Source organism: Haliotis asinina, chromosome 12, assembly GCF_037392515.1.
Source record: "Haliotis asinina isolate JCU_RB_2024 chromosome 12, JCU_Hal_asi_v2, whole genome shotgun sequence".
NCBI classification, from domain to species: Eukaryota; Metazoa; Mollusca; class Gastropoda; order Lepetellida; family Haliotidae; genus Haliotis; species Haliotis asinina.
This window is the reverse complement of record NC_090291.1, coordinates 46,653,689-46,678,086: the sequence shown is the minus strand read 5'-3', so window position 1 is coordinate 46,678,086 and position 24,398 is coordinate 46,653,689. Positions and strand designations below refer to the sequence as shown.

Genomic DNA, 24,398 nt, shown 5'->3' with positions numbered 1-24,398 from the left:
ACTTTATAGGTTGAATTGGCATTTTTGATGATTTGTTTCGGTAAGTGCATACCAAAAGGTACCAGAATCTGCAAAGTTGTGTTTTACATTGCATGTGACCTTTAACATTTATTCTGACAGTATAAGAATATGTAATTCAGGAATCTTTCAAAAGCATTAATTGAGAGAGAGATTTTTAGTTGGTAAAATTATTGTTGTCTTTTTTCATGAGTGATTATTCGGCTGTCTGTTTCTTCAATACCACGTGGGAAATGTAAAATTGAAACATGAGGCCAATCAGACAGGATAAAGGAAAAACAATGTCTTGAGTCAGAATCTGCAGGAGATACCCTCATCATAATGATGGATGTATACGTCGCCATCTGTTTCCTGGTGAAGGTCCTTGTGGTTATATATGAGAGGTAGTCTACTCATTCACAGGAGATGATTTTGTGGATGACGAAACTGATAAAAAATGGTGATTTTAAACTGGTTTGATAGGAATGAATCTTCGGTTCACACTTCAGCAGCCTGTGTGTCAAGATACACAACTGGGTTCATAGGCATTTTTATTACCAACTTTCAGTGGTGTTGGCCCCTTCATTCTGTCAGACTAGATTTACTGGAGTGAATGGCTGCAGCAGAAGAGTGCACACGTAAAATGTTTGAGAGGATCTTGAAAATGAAAGTTATTTTAGTATTGTGCAAAAATTATTTACAAGATGACTTGGATTATGAGGCAGTTTGAAGTTTATAAGATGACAGCTGTAGATCCTTTCTAACTATTATGACGTCAACTACGATGATGTTTTTTCTTATGAAAAAACTGCCTCCTCAGAAATTGTCAAAACATGCATGCTTTTATAATAATTTTGATGTCTTTGATGTTGAGGCTAAAGGTATCAAACATCAGCAGCAAATAATCAAAGAATCTTTAAGTATGGATTCAACATTATCTTTATCAAATATAAGATGAAATATTTTGGTTGGATTTCTAGAGCAATATCTGGTTTGCAAAGTACACATGTGTGCGTTTGAATTTATGCAAGAAAAGTATGTTAAAGAAATATCAGTTATTAATACTGAAGCTTGCAGGTGAAATTTCACTGTTCACTCAGGCTGGTGGGGTAGCCTTAGAAATAATTAACACGTTGGTTTTATCACTTTGGTGTAATCTGCGGGGTGAACCTGAAGTGGTGCAGGCATCAGACATTCACCACTTCATTGAAACACAAGAGCATTGTGGGACGGCAGTAACAAGCCCAGAAACAGAGTGAACCGAGTTAGACCCAACCAGGATTTGGGTCTATGGTCATAGGTTCCTGGTGTGTCAAGGGAATGCAACTCTGGCATAGAAAGTAATTTAAGTTGACGAGTTATACTGAATGTTTTACTCAACCTACACAAGAACTACAAATCAGTTTGATTAGTGAGTGAGTTGGGGTTTACGCTGCTTTGAGCAATATTCCTGCAATATCATGACAGGGGACACCACGGCACCAGAAATGACTACATGCATTGTACACATGTGGGGAATCAAACCCAGGTCTTCAGTGTTCATTGTTACATCAATATATATAAGTTGTTTTGTTAGTGTTATGCATGTTTAGCATAGAGTATAAGTAGGCTATTCAAAGACTAACTGACAAGTCTACTGTCTGGTGTATACTATCACTGTCTGGTGTATACTGTCTCAGTGTCTGGTGTAAACAGTCAGTGTCTGGTGTATACTGTCACTGGTGTATACTTTCAGTGTCTGCAGTATACTGACAGTGTCTGGTGTCTGCTATCACTGTCTGGTGTATACTGTCACTGTCTTCAATGTACTGTTAGTATCTGCAGTATACTATCAGTGTCTGCAGTATACTGTCATAGTCTACAGTATACTGCTATTGTCTGCTGTACACTACTGTCACTGTCTGAACTATATCATCATCTCTGTCTGGAGTTTACTGTCACTGTCTGAAATATATCTTCTCTGTGTGGAGTATACTGTTATTGTCTGTGTACTACTGACACTGTCTGAAGTATACTATCACTGTCTGCAGCATAATAACTGTCTGAACTATACCACAACTATGTGCAGTATACCATCACTGTCTGAACTATACCATCACTGCCTGGTGTATCTCACATCATACAGAGGAATATGTGTCTCAGACGCTAGTGACCTTATCAGCTCAGCTTTGATGCCATACTTTGGAAAAATGTTTGAGGCCCATATTTTATGTCTTCTTTCAGGAATATTGTGCAAACGTTCCTAACACACGCGCTCTCAATGTTAAGATGATCATTGAACTTTCTTCAATTAGGTACATGCTGCATTGGTTCAGCTAATTCAGAGTTTCAGATCTGATTATGTTCAAGTTGGATAATAGCATTTCTTGGTCGTACTTTAGGTCTCCAGCCATATATTTGCCAATTGTAGTGTCAGAGAACCTGTCTTAGGGCAGTGATACATTGTAACAATTTCCTATGTTCTGAGTCAAGTTGCTTTTTCCGTGCATTTTCGTCAGGCTTACTGATTAATAAATGCATCAATCTGATGGAGCTGCATGTGTCGTGACGTGTAACCATCAATTGATTTAACCAGGCATCTCCACCACAGTGAATTTTTGTCCCGATTAAGAATGGAACATATAATCTAGGATTCTGTCTTGACATGTGTTCAATGTCTGGCAGAGGTAGCAAGATGGAAGAATGGCTGGGATTTGCTGTTGGTAAAGGAAGCTCCAGGGAGTCTTTCTTTGTGTTTGTCTTGTCTGGACTTTCCATGTTCCAAACTGACACAAATAACTTTCTAACTGTTAAATATCAGAGGGTAAAAGAACATGGTATCTGAAATCTACAGTGTTTGTTGTTGAATTTCACACACTAATATTTCTGTAAATAATCAAGTCTGGACCACACAAGTCCAGTGATCAACATCATGAGCATCTATCTATGCAATGAGGGACATAATGGCATGCCAACGAAGTCAGCAATTCGGACAACCCGATCTCATGGGTTACTGAAGACCAGACCAATTGCACTCGGACCTTGATGGGTTTTAACTTCTGTCTTCAGATGTATATTCCAAGGGTTTGGTATAGGTGTTTATTTGAATTCTCATTTATTTCTCTAGTATTTATTTAACCATGTAGGAATTTTGGAATTTGTGAAAAAACATTAGTTGTTGCCTGGCCAGCTGTACTTCTGCAATACGACATCAGCCTGTCTGGCAAGTCTCATCCAAATGTCAAGTAGTTTAGGAGACATATTGAGTGCATTTACTGACTTTCTGAAAGCTAAAATGATTTGTTATAATGACTCTGGTGTTAAACACACTAATACTTACAGCAATTTATTTGTCTTGTTCAGGACAAAAGGGATTTTTGTCCTTGTCACTAAAGAAGATAGGTTGTCACTAAAGAAGACAGGATAAAAGCTGTATTGCACATACTGTGTTCATTTGTTTAGTTATATCCATTCTATAGTCACTGAAAGAACATATGAGAGAGCTCTAGTATATTTTAAAGGAATTACTTCTGTACAAGGAATCCAATATTTTTGCTGTGAAAAATTGCAAGCTCTACATTCTACTTATAAGACTGATACTCTTACAATGGGCCAGGGCCAAAGGCCACTGACTACATTTCTGAATGATGGATAGTTTATTTCAGTATTCACCTGGTATACCATAGGATGGTTTATATTCCCCAGTTGGTTTTGATCCTAGAAGCCTGAATTCTGGGGATGAATTCTTCCCACTGTGCTAGAAAGAGCCCATTTCTGGTGGCCCATGCTGTGATGTTGCTGGAATATTGCTAAAAGCGACACAAAACCCAAATTATTCACTTACTTATCCCAATGTGATAGAAAGATAATCTCACATGGTGACTTTTCATTTCAGAAGTATCCAGATGTGAATATATGTAACCCATTTCTTGTGTCCCCTGTCATGATATTGCTTGAATATTGCTGAAAGGGGCACAAAACTCAAATTACTCACTCATGCCAGTATGACAGAAAAAGAATCGGATTTGGCATCGTTTGATATCAGACATATCCAGGTGTTGGTACATGTATGGGATATCAAAAGATGTAAAATTCTGTCATTACATGTGCATCATTTCAGCTTTGTGACTCCACAAGGGTATGATGTGGAGAAATATGTTCATCATGGTCATTTAATCTTTATCAAGCAAGTGATCATCGGGAAATTGGTGTAATTGTTTTGGGCATGTACTTGATCGTGGTCTGTTCTCCATTTGCCGTAATGGACATCAAACCTGATATATTTGTCATTGCATTCAGAAAATGGATTTGGCTTCTCAAAGCACTTCCTGATCTTCACAATGTATTAATATTGTCCTTGTCTACAAGATCTATCTGTTTGTCAAAACATCGGGATGTTTACTTGGGAAGAGTATCATGGGGCTCATTCTTTGTAGCTGTTAAACTTTACAGGATTCTGAAGTTGAAGTTATGGTAAAATAATGACTCCCTGATGATGATTGATATGTGGTGTTGGTTCTGGTGGCATAAGTGACGCTCTTGTTTAGCTCACCTGGCATGAAGCCCAATTTTGAATTACTACCTCAGGAACCATTTGTCTTGGAATACATATGTTTTCTTTATTTCAAAGTGCCATGAAGTCACTGTTGTTATTGAGCTGTTATGTGTTGTTTGATGACAGAGGATATACCCATAAGTTTGGAGATCAGTAGTTTGATCCCAAGGTACATCAAACAAAAAGATGTCAAAAAGTCTTGTCATCCTTCTTGGACATTTACACAATACAAGTCGACGCTGTGCTGAAAATGGTGTTTATGTTAAAGTGCAATATCTCCGTAAGCTAGGACCATAGAACCTATCCCCACATGATTCAACAATATCCACTGCAAACCATATTGGACATGTCATGAAGTGATCTATCAAAACATGTGACAGGTGCTGGAATGAAACTTTGAAAAAATGGCCTTTTTTTACAGTATGCTTCTAACAACACTGCGCAACACATTACATTTCATAAAAAGTCAGCTTTGAAGACAGAATTCATTTCAGTTGTGGATCTGTTCAAATTTATTCATTTAGAAACATCATCTCTAATACTACATACACTAACAGCTTTGGTTTTCAAGAAATGTCACTAATGAGTCCCCATATTGAAGTATTCTTTTGTATTTTGAAACAGTTTCTGAAATAACTCAGAGAGTGAGTTATATTTAATACTCAGTTTTATGGTTGTATGGCTGTATGAAAACTTCAGCCTTGAGTCCCTGACTTTGAACACTGTAGTGAAACCCACAGGTTGGCAGGCCAGCACAGGAAGAGAACTGTTATGATGGTAATAAGAGACTAGATGTGAGTTAACTTACAAAACAGCAACATTTCAGTACTTTCCATAAAGGCAGATGAGCAAGATTTCTGTTCCTTCGTCGGATATTACCATACATCATGTGACAATTAATCTACAGAGTGTGTACATTTCCCCATGTACACAACCATGACAATATTTATGATGGGAATCTGTAGCAAATTTCCATAATGTTTTCAGAGGTGTTTGCAGACCGTTTGATTTAATCATAGTATTTCTTACCGATGAATGCTGCTCTAAGAAGGTGTTGACCATATACTGACATATCTAATCTCCATATAACCCATCTTTCTATAACCAGTCTGATGATTGGTTCCGTAGCCTAACCATACACACTCACAGACTTCCAGTACCAGATTAAGGTATGGAAATGTGAAGGATAAATTCAATAGATTCATTTTCAATTCAGTTTGGTCAGCTAGTGGACTTACCAATAATTCATGACCTTCAGCAAGTAGGTGTATTTACTAAGATTACGTTATTTGCGTCTGTCCCTGAATGGCTAAAGGTTTGATTCAACAGAGACCTGACCTTAGAGAATTGGCTCTTTCATATTCTTGTTGGTCGCATATTTTCTGTATGGAAAAGTGTTGGAAGCATGAATTAGCATTTTATTTGCATTCAGTCCTGAGCAGGATTGACCAGAGAAGGTGCAGTGAGACGTGCTGGTTTTAATAGTACAGGATGTTGTTGAATGTTAAAACTATTATATATATTTATGGAAATATAATGTTTACAGTTGAATTCCCAGAAAGGTTTTCAGTTAATTATATCTGATGTCCTGATAAGGATGAAAGTTCCATATTAGATTGTAACAAGTTATTTCTATAAAGAGACAGCCATCCTTGTTGCATAGAGAACAAGTTGCTCGTGATTGTGCCACATTGATTGTGATGGTTTCATGTTGGTTGTACAGGTGCCATGTTTAGTAATTATGCCTAGTATTTTGTTGGATAATGGTGCCTTGTTGGATAATGGTGCATTGTTGGATAATGGTGCCTTGTTATATAATGGTGACATGTTGGATAATGGTGCCTTGTTGGATAATGGTGCCTTGTTGGATAATGGTGACATGTTGGATAATGGTGACATGTTGGATGAAATGGTGTCTGTTTTTCTTGGATCAGACAGCTGTTATTACAGATGGAATAATATTGATAAATCAAATGCAGAAATGTTTTTGTCAGTTAATCAATCCCTTGGTAAAGACGAGATATCTATTGTCACTTTTTAAAATGTTCTTAACCCTAAGATGATTGCATGGACTTGCATAGGTCTTATTGCTTTGTGAAGTCTTCTCAGATCATGACTCGTAATTTGTCAGTACAAAAAGCATACTTAAACACCCTTATTACCAGCTCCAAGGAGGGTGAGTTAATAAGCACATGTCTATTACATCTGTAACATTTCAGAGTCCACTGGTGCTGTGTTAGTCAATGATACAGCAGGATGGTAATACAGTATCACATAGCCTGCCTCTATAGATTATAAAATGTAGAAATGTAGTCTAATCTTATGACTTATGTCAGTGTATATGTCTCTGTGTGTATATCTCTGTGCCTGGGTGCTTGCCCATGTGTTTATGTGGGTGCACCTGCATGTCTCTCTCTCTCTCTCTGAAGACGTGAAGAAAACTGAAGGAATTAATTTCACAAGTCAAAAATGGTAATTGCTCTTTACACATGCACATACTCGCATGCATACACAGTCTATCAGGTTCAGATACTGCTGTAACCTCGAGGAAAATATGTATTAGGCACAATATACCTGTTTGGTTTCAAGGATATACGTCCCATTATTATAAAAGAATTGCCCCAATATGACTCAAATACTCATGCTGATACAACTGGCCCTTCAACATAGAAACCATGGCAACGCACCTCTTTAGGAGAAGCCCCTGTGGCTGAGTGGGTTAGATGGCTGACTTTGTGTGTTTGTGATTAGGTATCTCACTATGAGAAAGTGGTTTTCAAACCTGGCTGGGACCAAACCTAAGACAGTACTAAAATCTGCATTTCACTGACAGTGTTTAATACCAAATATAACGTGTCACATTTGACTATTTTCCATATGGCATCTCAGCGCATATCAAACTATAGAATTGCCAGGTTGTTTATTCAAAGAATCCTAAGCCTAGATTTTCGAAGCTCTCTTAGCACTGAAATAGTCGTACATTAATGTCAATGTGTGGCACTTATGACTATGTTAGTGCTAAGAGAGTTTTGAAAACCTAGGCCTTGATGCATTTCAAGGTATGAGTGAACACTGCAACAGTTTATTATTCGGTTAACACTTTCATAAAGTATGTGTGTAATTAAAAGTATCTCCAACGCAATTGTCTGTCAAAGGAAATAAGTTGTCTTGTATATATTACATCAGGGAAGCAGCTCCCAATCCTTTATGCTGCTCAAAATGTGAAGATGTTTTCCATTTTGACAGGCTGATAAATAATTCAAATTATTCCATATTTTGTAACATCCCCTTGTCATTGATTCTAAGACATAGCAAATAACCTGTTCTGCGAAAAGATATTTGCTTGAAGATGATTGGAGATACAGAATAGGTTTAAGGCAACAAATCAGTCAAAGTTGAAATATGAACACTAGAGGATAAATAGTCATCTAAACCAGATTCAGTCTATCATGTACACGAAATAGTGATGAAATGGTATCAGTGAATAATTGACTCAAGGCTACAGCCTGTTTCAAATCGCTTACTGTGTCAGCTCACTGCAGCACTTGCCACATATATGTATTTAAGGTGTATTTCTAACACATGCTAGAACAATATGATCTTGCTATTCCTAGCTGCATATTTATGCATCGGTTGAGATGAGGAATCACCTAATGAAGATCTGGAAACCCATGCTTGTTGTAAGAGCCAACTAACAGGATTGGGTGGTTAGACTCGCTGACTTAGTTTACACATATCATTGTATCCATACGTCATAGATTGATGTTTATGATGTTGATCACAGGATTGCCTGGTCCAGATTCAATTATTTTCAATGGAGGTAATTGCTGAATGTTGCATTAAACAACAAACCATCCAACTAATGGCTCGCACAATTTGTCATTGTTGCCCAATTATGTGGACTGATGCTTATACTATTGATCACTGGGTTGATTGGTCCAGACTCGATTATTTACAAACCACCATATAGGCGGAATGTTGCTGGAATTTTGCAGAGTGTGGCATCAAATAACCAAACCATATCAAAACAGTGAATTCATAGTATGGTATCACCCCCAGTGATTATTACAGTTGTATATAGGTGTTACCCAAGGAAAGTATTACAGTTGTCAGTAGTACAATCAATTCTAGCAAAACTACACCTGTACATTATATTATTTTATATTCCAGTGGTCTATCACTCAGGGGTTGATGATCAGATGATTGATTTACTACAATTAGGTTTTAACACAGCATACTTAGAAACTGCATGCATATATACCACATTGGCTACAGCAATGAACCACATTTGTAATGGAACTAGCAACTAATATTGCAAAAGAAGAATTTCAAATCATGATTTGCCCTAGTTGTTACAACTATTTCCTGCTGTTTAACAAGATAACATTTTCAAGTCCCTTAGGGAACAGTGAATGAGTCGTTTTCACACAATTTCAAGAGATCGTGGAGATTTACACCTGAACATTCTTCTATTTTCTAGAGATTGAGATTAGTAGGAAAGTAATGTTCTCTTTGACCTATGTAGGTGTTACTCAGGGAAAGTTATAACTCACATGGCTAAAGAGGGACAAGGTTTCATGGGTATTATTAGTTCCTGTTTAGCAGGGAAACATATTAGATACATTGGCCATTCAGTGCCTCAATTAGACTAGAACACCATGTGTACACAGGGTCAGCTGGACAGAAATCAGTCTTCTATTAGAACACCAAGTGTAAACCTTAACAACTAGACTTCAAAGGTCTGAGCTCATGAACACATGTACAAACAAACAACTGTTGACTGGTCTCTTAACAAGTAGAATGTTTACATGACACATAAACTACACTCCACTGGTACCAGTTAATGATACTATTCCCATACAGGCCTAGCAGTAGTTTTTTCATGTGTTTAGATGCTCTCTATAATTGAGGCCAATTCATCTATTAATGTTGGCACTAGTTGTTGGATGGGCAATAGAAAGATAGTTGTCACAACCAGGTCACCTCATTCCAGGTTTGTATGTCACTCATGTGTAGAATAAAAGCACAGGATGGAAGCGTGGACATTTTGTTGCTTGAATCGGTTCAGTGGTCCACAAAATTAGGTGACAGTTATATAAACATCAGGATCAAACATAAGGATAGTGAGATCATGTGTCATACCAATCACATGTGTAACTAATGAAGTTACAGAATCACTTATAAAGTGCTCCTGTTAACTTGCAAGGTCAGGACAGGCCAGGAATACAAGCCCACAAGGTCTCTTAGATTCTTGGGACATGCAAATACCTCCACCAGAGCAACTCCACTATCTGCCATTGAAACTGAGTTTTGTAAATAACTTGGCCACTTTTAAAACCAATTTCTCAAAGACATATGCCTTGACACAGTGGACATTGTTGATACACGTGAAATGCATCTTCTCAAAGCTTTTCAGAACAGTTACACTAACTAGTTTCTTGCACTATATGAGTTCTTAGTTGATAATGATGATAAAAAATAACGATGATGATGAGAAATAGGCACTCTCTAGTTTACAAAAATACTTTGGTTGAAGACATGGGTATTCAAACTCTTTTTGTCATATCAGTATCACCTCAATTTTCATTAATACAGATATCTTTTTACAGTATTGAGGAACTCTTGTGGACCATCTTGGCAATGATTGTTGCATGGTACATATTCCCTAAGAATAAGAGTTCCCTTCCCTAAGAGGTCCCTTTCTGTGATCAACACTTCTAACGTAACACTTCATCCCTCAGTACTCTATTTCAGATAGGTTTCTAGAAATTATCTGAAGAACATCATGTGAACCCACATCCTTGGAGGTTTCTTTGTTGAAGAGGTTTACTTTCAGATATTGTTGTTTGTCCACAAAACCCTTGTGAGTATCATAAGTTTAATGTCTAGCAGCATCAAATGAATTATAGAGACAGGCCACTTTCTAAATTTGGAAGCACAGACCTTTATGCCTGTCCCCATGGACTCTGTTGGAACTGACGGACTGATGATTGGTTGCCAGGGCAACCACTGGGACTGTGGCATGACATGCACTTTATCACTCATCTTTCCCTGGAGTATCTTAAAATCAGCTGTGTTGGGTGGAGCATCATCTCTAGAACAGATCTCTAGAGCAGCACACAACACTATGCATTCCCCAACTTACAACTGACATCAGTTTCAGTTAGAACATTGATCTGTCATGTATGGAAAGCATGTGTTAATTATTAGACCTGGAACAGACTATTGTTACACGTCATCAGTGTTCACAAATGGTGTTTCAAAGTACATTGGTCCTGTAAATTTCAAATGCCTGTCTTAGCCACTGAAAATTCACCGGAGCCATAGAATAATGATTAAACCCACATTTCTTATGTCACTGAAATTATTAACAAACATCAAATTTATGAACAGTAAACAAGCATGACCTGTCACATTTGACTTCAGTCAATATCAAAGTCCATATAAAATATACCGTTGGAAAATGGGACTGTCCACGAATTTGACGGATTTGTCAGAGGGTCAGATGATATTTGTAAACACAGTGTCAATGGTGCTAAACTCTGGGTCCTGGGTAGAGTATCCTTTCACAACACCCTCTTTCTGTTTCTCAGAAGAGGTGGTTAGATGAAAGGTCATCAAAAGGTGCAAACCCTTCACATACCTCCTTAAAACAGTCATTTATAAAATGTCAACTGTTGTGTTTAATCACAGTGAAATGGTGATAGTACAGGTATTCTCATAATGGGGAGCTTACTCTGCCCAGGTAGGGTCACTTGCTACAAACACATGCAAATGCTAGTCAATTGTTCCCCTGAAGAAAACACTGGAATTTATGGTTCAAGTCAAAATAGGTAATTGCACTTTCCACATGCACAAACTCACATGCTTACATACACAGTCACACATGCACATACATGCGCACACTGTCACACCCATTCACAGACACATGCACATGTTCACACACACATCAATCTGGAATAACCAATATTTGTTGCACAGAGAACATTGTATATTCAGAATACCAAATTATTATGACAATTACATGGAAAGGATCATTGTTTTAGTATTTAAGAAGGTTTTTTTATTTAAATATAAGCCATTCAAGAATCCTTTTGAATCCTAATTAAAAAATTAAAACTTTTAGTGTATGAATATTTATATTAATACTGATCTGCTGAATTCTGAAAGTAAAATCTTTGTTGAAGAAGGAAGTGGAATCTGTTTTAAATTCCATTGAAGTTACAACATACATATTCTGTCTTTTTCTTTTAACTCCTTGCAGTTTCATGTTCTTTCTCAAGTTTGTGAATGTTTCACCAAAATACCCCAAACACTATTGTCTACTTGTTGTCAAAAGTGATTATGAACATTCTTTATTTGCTAGAAGTAGGTTGTTAAGTGAATATTTATATCGTGCAGCTTTACCAAACTAATGGTGATGAATGGTGAGTGAGTGAGTTAGTGAGTGGGCTTGATCTTGGCAGACCAGTAAATATCAGTGTCAGTATGTAAAACAAGTGATAAGAAAACCTGGGCTATTTAAAAAGAATGAGAGAGTTTAGTTTTATGCTGCACTGTGGTCTGTGAATAATTGAGTCTGTAGCAGACAATCCTGTGATCAACAGCATGAGCATCAATGTATGCAACTGGGATACGATAACGTGTCAATCAGGTCAGAGCCAATCACCCGATCCTGTTGGTTGTTCATATGTCTTCAGTGTGAAGTAAGAAAATACAATTGTTCACAAAAGATGCTGAATGTCTTAAAATATTCATTTTGTGACAAATTGTTTGCCTCCCCATTTCACAGAAAAGGTTGCTTGTTTGGAAGTAGAGACTAAACTTCAAACACAAATACCAGGCACCCATGGGAACACTTGTATATGATTTTATGTTACCTCACACATAAATGTCGTTTTCTGATTGGCTAAGCGCTCTTCTACTATTTTCAATGAACTCCACTTACAGGCAGGGTATATTTCATTGTACCCAAATGCCAAAGGCAACTCATTTGGTACTTTGTGGTAGCACTTTGTTATCTCGAATAACATTGAATCATGCATGATACATAGAAATTCCTGATGTTTTGCGACTGTGAATTGATAGGGGGAGATAACTCTAAGTCACTTTTTCTTGTGTCGTGCAAAATCTAGCGATGGCTACAAAAAGATTTACCTCACATTCCAATAAATAAATTTTGTCAAAACGTTCAATTGTAGTCCCAGTGAATATTAACAAGGGGAAATACACTGTGGCGACTATACTAACACAATACCTGTGGGAAAGACAGAAGATGCGCATCATTTGATTCACACAGCTTGGCTTAAGTGTATGATCCAATGTCCATGCTTCGAGCAGTTCAAAATTAACAAGATTGGTAAGATAAATATGTTGTTCACTGGTCCCTCAGGGCCCATGGGTTGATGTACCTTCAGGCTCAGGGAATACATCAACCTATACCCCCATACCAACTTCAGGTCACTGACTGTTCCATGCCCAACTCAGTAAAATCCTCCATGCATTCGTGATGCTAAGACGGTGTACATAAAAAGGGAGGATACCATACTACTAGACAGAAACACAGCTCCTGAATGGATAAAGATGTTACCTGAATGTGCAGGAAGTTATCAAAGTGGATTATAGAAACAACCTGGTTAGTTACAGTATAAAGACCTGACAGTTATCTCCCCTTAGTGCTGCTCACTGGCCAAGTCTGTGGTTGGCGCCATGCCATGGTAGACCTATGGTAGTCTCATTATCTGACTGTTGGCTTTCATTCTGACTGACAGTATAGCCAGTTTGTTCCACAACTTCAGGTGGTTTAAGGGTTAAGATGTAATTAAGCCATCAGAGTAGTGATATATTCTAGTTTAACCACCATGTTTATCATTGATGAAATGCCAGTCATTTCTCTCCATCAGTTTCAGTTTGTCAGCTGTATGCGGAGAAACATGTCTCAAAACCATTTTGTGGTTGTTTGATGTGATGCTTAGAGAGTACAGATAAACAACCTCTGATAAACAACCTCTGATAAACAACCACTGATAAACAACCTCTGATAAACAACCTCTGAACCTCTGATAGACAACCACTAACCTCTGATAAACAACCTATGATAAACAACCACTGATAAACAACCTCTGATAAACAACCTCTGATAAACAACCACTGATAAACAACCTCTGATAAACAACCTAAGGAGTACTGCACACACACTGACAGACATACTGCTTTACACATGGAGGCATTTTTGCACTCAGGCATGCACGTACGCATGTATGCACATACATACACTCACTGACTCACTCACTCATTGACACAGAAACATGCTCACCAATGCACATGACTGTAAACTTCCATAATCTGGTTTATCCATCAGGTATTTTCCTCAGGGATAGCTGGGATGTTCAATGCTCAAAATAGAAACTTGTTGTGGAGGAGCTAGTTATGTTCACTACACAGACCAGCTTGAAGGCCACAGAGTGGTGGAATTGCCATCAGCTGCAGTATGTTGGGGATAGCTTGTTGTACATAGCTCATAGGATTTGACTTCTAAAGGAAATATGTTAGACACATTCATTGTAATCATTATCATCATCGTCACCATCATCATCATCATCATCATTATCATCATTATCATAATGAAGTCATCAAGAGCTTATCAGATACAATTGTGAATACTAAGCTTTATTATATGATCATGACAATGACCCTAGACCTATATGTTTCAGTTACAATATTGTATTATGCCACAAGTTTTTGGGTGAGTGTAGGTTTTTTATGTTTGGACATTTAGATTGCATAATGTACGCTGTTCTGTTTTACCCTTCTCAGTAACCGACATCTTCAACTCATCCATGACATGAAGCAATTCAAACCTGTCGCTTTCATCATTTGATATTCACTTTGTTACAGTGCTCAACTTTTGTGCTATGTTTTACAGTATTTGATGAACATTATAGTCTTTCACTGATATTATTGAAGTATAGGTCTGTAAAAATGGCAACTGAACCACCAGTGGAATGGCTGGTTGATGGAATGTGCATGCATCCATGTTATTGTCAAAGATGGTTAAACACTTAAATCATAGGACTCACCATTTTCTGAGAACATCATCTGGAAGGATATGTTCAGAAGTTGGTCTGTGGTTTTGTCCAACTCCATTGTAGACAAATACTAGCAACTTGTCAAGAAAGTAGCCTTGAGATATAGGTTTCTTTGAACACTGCTTATGATACCTCACTATAATGCCCAGGCGGAAAGACGTGAATGTACCCTCACTATACCACTTTAACTATCCATATGCAAAACTCTTGGTAGTACTATTCTTACTGCAAGGGTTTACTTGCGTAATAGCTTCACGTCACGTTCAGGGTACATTATTACTGATGAATAACACAAACACTTCATCTTTAAGATTAAGACAAGGGCTGATCTATTATCAGTGTCGGTGTTGTTTGTTTGTGAGTGAGTTAGTTTTCTGCCGCTTTTTGCAGTAGTGTAGCAATATCATGGTGGGGGACACCAGAAATAGGCTTCATATATTGTAACCATTTGGGGAATCAAACCCAGGTCTTGAGTGTGACAAGTGATCACTTTAACCTCAAGACTACCCTACCTTGTGTCTTCTATGAAGCATGTAGACATGAAACTTTAATTGTTTACTTTCCTAATTGTTTTGTCACTGATTGGTCAATGAGAAGTGGCAGCATCTTAACAGTGTTCACGAAAAGTGTCTGACCCTCTGACAAATCCGGCATTTTTGCCAAATGTCAGATAAAAGGCACCAACCAGACGGTCCCAGTCTCACTGAATATTTCACCATGACTTCATCTGAAGTTACTATTTGTGGCATGTGACACTTGTTTGCTGTTTATAAATCTTATGTTTGTTATTATTATATTGTCAATGCCACTTACAAGAAATGTTAAATCTGAAATATGAGCCTAATTTTGTTCAATGGGTCCTGTGAATTTTCAGGGGGGTCAGACAGACATCTGAAACTTACAGGACCCAAAGTCCTGTTGCTTTGGCACACCATTCGTGAACACTGTCTTAACAATCTGGCTAGCTATTCTCGAAACATTCATAGCCTTGCGAACTTCTTAAGCCCATTCTCAACACACGGATACGATCAAAGTTGCGAATTCTTAGGGCTACGAACATTTTGAGAGTAAGAGCCCTGGATTGAATGACGTGAATGGTGTTGTTAACGTCCCTAGATTTATCGACATATATGAGACTGCAGTACGTTACATCTGGTGTGGCTGTCTTAATAAATGAAGTTCTGGTCCTCATGTTGAACTAGTCATTTATGCAAAATATGAAACTGCTTGTGAAATCTGTAAATGTTCACAAAGACGCAATGATTTTGATGAGTTGTGTCTGGCTACCTACACATCAGGCTACCTATTCTCGAAACGTTCGTAGCCCTACGAACTTCTTAAGCCTATATATAGCTATTCTCAACACATTGACTACGAACGTTTTGAGAATAAGGGCCCAGGTCAGATTTGATGATGACTTTGGATTACAGAAGTTAAAATGAATGGATTTGATCATCCAGGATGATATTTACCTTGAATTAAAAATCAGTGCCCTGAATTTATTGAGGATGAATCTGATGCAACCATGATAACGATGAAGAAAGTATGTGGCAACAGGGATCAGGAACGTTGGATGTCATATTCAACGACACACAGCTACAAGAAAAACAAATATTTGGGTGTTTATGTTGTTTTTATGTTTAAAGATTCATGACTGCTACTAATTATATAAGTACTACCTTAGTCATGGCTGCAGATGGCTTAGAGGCGGCTGGCTTGACGAAGTTTACAATGTTCACATGGTGATCTCGGCACTAAGATGATTGTAATGCTAACAGAGCTTTGAGGAATGACATCCTTGGTCCTGTTGTACAAAGACATCACAAATAAAACTCAAATCAATCACTCAATAATCTCAATGTAATAGAAATGATGAAAGCCACTATCAGCTCTCCCCTGACATGATATTGCTAGAATATTGCTAAAAGCAGCATTACTCACCCACTTACTCTCACACACTCACTCACTCACTCACTCACTCACTCACTCACTCACTCACTCACTCACTCACTCACTCACTCACTCAATAATAGTTCACTGAAGTTCCTGCTATCCTGTGTTAAATCTGTGTATGTGAGAAGAGAAGCGTGTACTTTTTGCAGTGGAGATATTTGTTTTTGTAGAGGCAGAAAGTAAGTGACAGACCCTGTCGCCAAAGACTGTCAGAGAAATCCCCAATGCCAGCAAGATCTGTCAGGACTGCATTGAGAAGTTGGTGAAGGTTTTGTGATCTCGACATGAGATACCCCAAAACACATTAACTATGTATATTGATTCAGTTTTTAGATTCAACAAATAAAGATCCAGCAGTACAATGGACTCTGAGTCAGATCAGCTCTTTGAATGTTTCTGGCAGTTTATGAACAAATTTGCATTTGAAGCATCCGTCCCTTCATGAATAAATATTGCCTTTGATTTACATGAAGTTTTTGTATTAAAAGTAATAAAAGTAGATATTTGGTAGTTTTAATTTGCTTTTCAAAGGCAGGTCATGTTGTTTTCAGATCCCGAGCACTTTGGATATGGAAATTAAGTATTCAGTTTTATGAGTAATTGTTTGTCCTTGAGAGTAGAGTAGAGTCAAACCACTGTCACGTCTGTATTTCTTGTATGGCAAAAACAGTTTTGAACACTGGAAGAAATGAATTCCATTTATGGTGGCAAGAACAGCTTTAGGAAGAAATGGTAAAAATTCTGATTAAATTACACAACAACAATTAACGGAGAACATACAACGCACAGCTCAAAACAATCGAACTACAAGCCCCAACTTGCAGCTCCCAGTGGACAAGCAGCTACCAAATACGCACTCAGCCAACATACCCATGCCCAGGAATATACAACAGAGATGCCAACCATGCCGATTTGGGAGGAGTTACTCCGAAATTCAAACTCAAAATCTACTCTCCGATTTGTCAGTAAAAAAAGTCCTATTTTTAGAAAATACCAATATGTTTATAAATTTAGGTTGTTTGAAAGAATTTTAGTAAATAGCCAGGTGGATATGTTCATTTGAGTTAAGTATTATCTGGTTAAGTATGCCCAGAAATTGCATATTTTCAGCAGACTAAATCTATTTTTGTAGGGAGGCCCCTGATCCCCCTCTCATGTTGACCCCCAACTCACACCTTCAGGGCTCAAGAATTGCTTTGGGCAAGGCATGACTCTGCTTTCATTTGATTCAGGGTTGGCATCTCTGATACAACCCATAAGTCCCTGAAGACCATCTGTCCACCTTCCATAACCCACAAATCAGATATAATCACCTCATCTCATATATAAATTGTTCTTTGCATTGATGCCTTAATGACATGTCATATTTCAGATCTATGATGATAAATAAAACAAAAACATTTGCAGATCATTTGTATTTTTCACCTGAAGACCAGTGAGATGCTGAAAAATCATGCTACTTCATATGAACCCTGTAGGGGACATTCTGAAATCATTCTGAAAGACATTCCTTACTTCAGAGAATGATAGATAGAGTGTACACTGTTCTGCAGGTAGAAACTGACATTCATGCAAATATAAAAACAGGTGTGATAACTTTTCTTCTGAAACAGAAAGCCATCAACAACTTTGTCCCCAAGTGGGATCTTGTATCACTGAATTACTTGACTGTTTGACTATAGCTTTGGACTGGGAGTGTTTGACTCGACAATACCTGACAAATGATAGTACCTGACTGAGCTGTATATGTAAAACTATCAGGCAAAGTTATGTTTCCGGGCATGTCTTCCTTGTTTTGTCCAGTTTGGGCATGGAAAGGACAGAGAGAACTGAATTCCATTAATACTCAAGAATTACCCGGTAAATATGAGCTTGAAATGATTCCAACCCAGACCAAAGCAAACAAGCTTTAAGATAGCCAATGACAATATACAAGAACTCTTTCAAACACAGATGAATAGCTATAGGGATGGGGCTATGAAGACATCTTTCACTCATGCCTTGTGCAAACACATTTCATAATAGCCTTACATAGTGCGCTTAAACACATCTCATGTAATCCAGGCTTTATGTAGTGAGACTTGATACTCCATGATGTAGGCTTTATGTGCAGATACACAGAACATTTTAAAGTATGCCTTACCTTTGCATATACATGATGCTCTAACACAGACATGGTGTAGAGGTATATGCAGCAATTTATTTTCATCTAGGAATTTGTGTTCAGTTTAAAAAGACAGTTTAATGTTGGTATTTTAGACAGATGTGAGTCACTTTAGTGGAAGCTTTGTGAAGTGAGACTTTAGTTCATGTGTACTTGATTACATCTGATACAATGCCCAAAACTGCGCTTTTTACTCAGAAACAAAAGTACTTTCTTGACAAATATTTATTATTATATGGTATTACATCCATGCCGTTATGTGGCAATGTTCTTTACAAAATCTGGTTAGTAGGCAAGAAACTGTAGTCACAGCGACATAATGACTACTCCTGCCCTGTGGTGTTAGAGTAAGGAGCAGGCAAGGGTTATCATGCTAATCTCCTGCATTACTAGAAGAGCAGGACAGTGTGTTACCCACAGACTGTGGGAGTCACTCTGAGATAATACTCCTTCTATTCCACGTCCATCAATACTCCATCCAGATTGGGAGATGTCCAGCACACTATTTGTTATTTGGACACTGGTATATTGACTGCTTGGCCATTAAGGCAAATGAAGTGTGTGAGGATGTGACTTTGTGTGGAAACTGTGACTACCAGTATCCATGCTCATCCCTCCCGAGGGTTAAATTTTCGCCCTGACCAGTTGATGCGCTGAAGCTTATGATAAGCTGCCCTTCCATCAGCCCTCCATCATACAGACCTGCCCCAGCAGAAAATCAATTGTTGATAGTTTGGACACTTGCATGAACTATCTAAATCCTCGTTGGTCATGCATGTAATTTGATTGCTTTGAAGGTTGTGATACGTTTTCATACCAGCCGTGGCAAGAAGCTAAAGACACAAAATATTTCCTTCAGAAATAATTGAAGCCCTTATCTTTAGACATGAATCTCGTATTGGTTGATAGAAGTCAATGTCGTTTCATTGAGTATAAGAAGTGTAAGGTGGTTATGTGAATCATTGTGTCACCTGGCATAAAAAGACACTGGTGAAATGGGTGTTGAAACTGGTGGCAAAATGTGCTGCCTTGCTGACTTTATTATGGAGCACAATATGTACCTGAGTGCCAAACGAATTGAATTAATGCAGAGAGACAGACAACCAAAGAAATTCACGTCTAAATATATTCCTTCAGCCAGTGTCTGAAGAAAGTCAGAAGTTGTGAGCATCTGAGCCTTTCACAACTGGTTAGAAATATACAGGTGTGTGCTGCTGACAAACTGATAACAGGATGAACCAGCGTTTGAAGTTTTGAACCCATACCCAAACTGATGGACAGGTTTTGTTTTGGAAAAGCTAGTAATACTTGACAAAAATATAAAGTAAATCTTAATAGTAGTATGCAATCTATGACCCAAAACCATACCTCAGCCACACTGGCAAATCTTACACTGTATATTCAAAATATTACAGATGTTTTTATCTGCCTAACTATCACTGAGAAATATCCTGAAATATGAAAATCTCTCTCCATTTGGATTTCTATTCTGTTTACAACATACATTTGTGAGTAGCGGATATAGATTAGTGTGACAAACAGCACAGTGGAAGCTGTCTAAACCGGCACTCATCGGGACTGAGGAAATAATCCAGTTTAGACAATGTGCCGGATTGTAGAGCTGATAATAAATGTTCAAGCCAGGACTGACATTTTATGCTGGTGTTGACACCTTGCCGGATTGGACAGATGTCGGTTTTGACAGCTTCTACTGAAAAGAAGTCATAACTGTTATGAGTCTATATCTTCAATGTAGTGACTTGGTCAGTAACATCCCGTGTGGAATAAGGCGTGCAGAGCTGAGTAAGTGGTGAATTAGAATCGAATAATACTTAAATGGCTTTTCAGGAATTTCTGTTACATCAGCAGAGCTACTGATACATCATAGAGATACATTTTATAGGTAACATTTTTACAAAAATTGATTGATTTAAGTATCTTCCCATTTGTTTAAAATACATATGGTACTTGGAATTCAGGATGTACAGTTGTTTTCACAATTGGAACTACGTAGGGGCAGCTTGAAGGGAGGAGGTTGTGTTCTGAATTTAAGTAGTGAGTTGTATCAGATAAAATTTTTGACAGTTTGATTCATGATTTGCTGTTCAGATATGGACGATAAACATTCAAATCTGACTCAATTTTTCTGGCAGTATTATTAATTTTGTCTATTTTAGATCTGAGATTACCTGAGATATCCATACCAACAATGGAAGGAAAATGTTAAAATACTTATCAGTTGTTTGCAAACTGCTTAAAAGTGTTAGAGATTCTGGTTCTCTAGGAAATTTCAAACATTTGAGCTTTCCTTTTGTCATTTAAAGACCTGAAAACATCAACATTTTCACCAACTAAATATCAAAGGTCAACTTTGTCAGGACACAAGATGAGACGACAAGTTAGTTGACAAGAAAACAAGTTCTCTTTAAAGTTCTCTGTTAACAGTGTCTTCATATCATTTCAAATTATTGATTTTCTGTCATCTCTGGCAATTCATTGATAACAGGAACGCTAGATTTGTACAGATTTTGACAAAATGTTTAGATGGATGTAACACCTTATCACTGTATGACCAGGTTCTTGCTTAAACTGTAAGCTTCTCAAGGTTTTGAATACATGACATTTTTTATGGATAAGAACTTCTTGTTTATTCTTTACACAACAATTCAGAGCTAATTCCTGCTACTTTATCAGGCAAATGTTTTGTGTGGCTTGTTTTTCATATTGAGTATATTATCCATGCTGGTAATTATGTTTTGTTGGAAAAAGGCTGATGATTTGATTGTTTGGTGCTGGGCTATTTATTTATTTCATGGAGACTGTGAAATAACAGCCTTTATTTGTAGTGGTTGCTAATACAGTATTTAAAAATGCTACAACATGTGGGTCCCTGAGAAGTATCAAGAACTGAATACTGTCTCTACAAGTGACACAATTTGACCTATAATATGCTGGCAGTAATCAATTGGCTGATACAAATCAATGCATCATACTGAATAAATGGCGATAGACAGAAATTAATTTAAGTAGTGCCAAATTATGAATCAACAGCATTTTTTCCTAAAAATCTGTGCAATGGTTAATATTTTGTGTATGCTATATATAACAGATTTTAGCATATAGTTTACAGAATTTCACTTAGATTTATATAAATTTTGCTGACTCTTTGTCATCTTGTGACCCGTGAAGGTCCCGGGGTAGAATAGGCCTTCAGCAAACCCATGCTTGCCGTAAAAGGCGACTGTGCTTGTCGTAAGAGGTGACTAACAGGATCAGGTGGTCAGGCTCGCTGATTTGGTTGATGCATGTCATCAGTTTCCAATTGTGCAGATCGATGCTCATGATGGGTCCAGACCCGATTATCAACAGACTGGTGCTGTATAGCTGGAATATTTCTCAGTGCGGCGTAAAACTCAACTAACTCACTCACTCACTCACTCACTCACTCACTCACTCACTCACTCACTCTGTCATCTTGACTTGTTTATGTCTGGTGGTAGTAACAACGAACAGTGCATGAGTAGCTTTTCAACTTTCTTTGTTAAGACGATTCACAATGCATGCAGGGATGGGTGTTTTATGGGTAACATGTGAAGTATACAGACTTTGCTGTGTACGTGTACACAGGTAAATATGTTCAGGAACCTACAGGGCACAGTGTTGTGGTCTAACCCTTGCTCGGTAATTAGAGGTGGGTTTCCTCTGTCTTTATCACTGGACCAAATTGTACATCACCAATTCCCAGCGGCATCGCAAACAAAGTTAAATGGCGCGTCTTCATTCTTATCTGACTGTTCACAGGTGTTCATATGGACTGATTTTATTACAAAATGCTTGTTGCCAAACATGGTACTTATCTCTACAGTATAACCCATGATAGGGAATCCTGAAACTGTTTTTGAAATAGCATTTATAAATATTCTATAATGTTGTTCTCTCTAGAGAAAATAAAGAACCCAACAATGAAAGGTAACATAGATAACAAAAAATGTTACATTTCTCCTAGTCCTTCAGTTTCCTCATCCTAGTCCTTCAGTTTCCTCATCCTAGTCCTTCAGTTTCCTCATCAGGTGAACTTTACAAGTAAGAATAATACATTAATTTCTGGTCAATAGTGGATCATATTGGCAGAATTTTATTCCAAATTTGTTTCATGTTACATTATAATGATTGAAACAAAATGGTCAGGTAGATTACATATGGTGGTAGATTGAATGAGTTCAGTTTTCGACCACACTTCTTTGAGATGCATTTTTCAAAAGTTAAAAGGTGTATCCCACCAACTATCATCGATTTTGATGGAGAGAGTTAAACTTCTTAATAGGGAATATCAACATTACCGTAATTGCATTTACGTTTATGATTAGAAAGCAAAAGATGCCTGCGTTATTACTGTAAAAAGCCAAGGGAGTGTTCCCTATTCTTTAGTTTTGCACACCATGCTCCATGAGTTGTTTCCAGTTAAAACCTACTAAAATTTCACAGAAAGTCAAGACTTTATTTTTCAAAAATATATTTGGCTATTGGATCCATTTTACAGAGAATTGGTGACATGCCTGTGGCATCAGGCATGGATACGCTTGTGGATGACCTACAGTCCTACTAAAGAATCATTCAGACAACCATACAGTTTATCTAGGGTGACTGATATACAGCATACAATACAATGAAGATGAGTATTAGCATCCTTTATGTAGGAACTGGCATCTCTTATTATTAATGGCAATGGAGTATTTCTGGATTAATGCATGTCATGGTGGCTAGTCATCCAGAGCATGCATCTAGTATATACAATCAGCTATATTCCACATACAAACCCATGCAAAAAGTATTTGAACACTTGACCTATTTTCCATAAACTTACTTGTTGATTTAGTGTACCATGATTTTCTTGAATTTAATTTTCGTAAGACCCAAGTCAAATGCACATTTGTGGGGAATCATCTTACCTACAATAACATAATTTCTGTTCATTATTTATCAAATGGCGACTGAGTTTAATCAACATGTGTACAGTGCCGTAACTTCTTTAACATGGCGGCCTATGGGATTGTGCATGGTGGAACCATATATAAATTGATAAATGTGATGTCATTAGTTAAATAGTGGTTGGAAGCTTGAACTGAAATTATGTGTGCAGAGCAGACATGATTTCCAATTTGACAGTCAAATTTCACAAAGATCCATCCTAAACTCACTTCATGAAAATTATTTATGCAATACTGAAATAACACGCAAGTCCATGGAAATTACATCACGTGTCCGAATACTTTTTGAATGGGTCTGTACATCCTATTTTCAACTTTTGCTGTTCATATGCCGTGTTTTCAAGAGTATTGTGCTCATCTTGTGAAAGAGGGAAAATGTTTTGAATATGATCTCTGATTTTGTATAGGGACTGGAGAATTGATTATTAATCATATCAGGAGAATGCATTCACAATATCATTTTATTTTCTATTAATAATATTTGTTGGTATCTCCAGTACTGTATCATGTCACAGGGTCACTGACAGGCTACATCAGTAAGTGTGGATCCAGACGTTTGGGTTTTGATAGGTCATTTCACAGTTTACATATTATAAACCTATAACATTCCTGAATCTTAAAACATGATGTATGCTTCAAAAAACTGATCTCATGGGGATGGTATGACATCTGCT

General features: G+C 37.5%; 2 protein-coding genes across 2 annotated transcripts in view; one reads left to right on the top strand and one right to left on the bottom strand.

Moving 5' to 3' along the window:
- Positions 1-14,660, bottom strand: part of LOC137258995 (galanin receptor 2a-like) — a 53,647-nt gene extending 38,987 nt beyond the window's left edge. Inside the window, exon 1 of the mRNA XM_067796697.1 lies at positions 14,611-14,660. Within this exon, the coding sequence (XP_067652798.1) occupies positions 14,611-14,629 (19 nt within the window). The 5' untranslated portion in view covers positions 14,630-14,660. The remainder of the gene's footprint in view (positions 1-14,610) is intronic.
- Positions 1-24,398, top strand: part of LOC137258996 (RAB11-binding protein RELCH homolog) — a 166,973-nt gene that overhangs the window by 91,215 nt on the left and 51,360 nt on the right. The window lies entirely within an intron of this gene.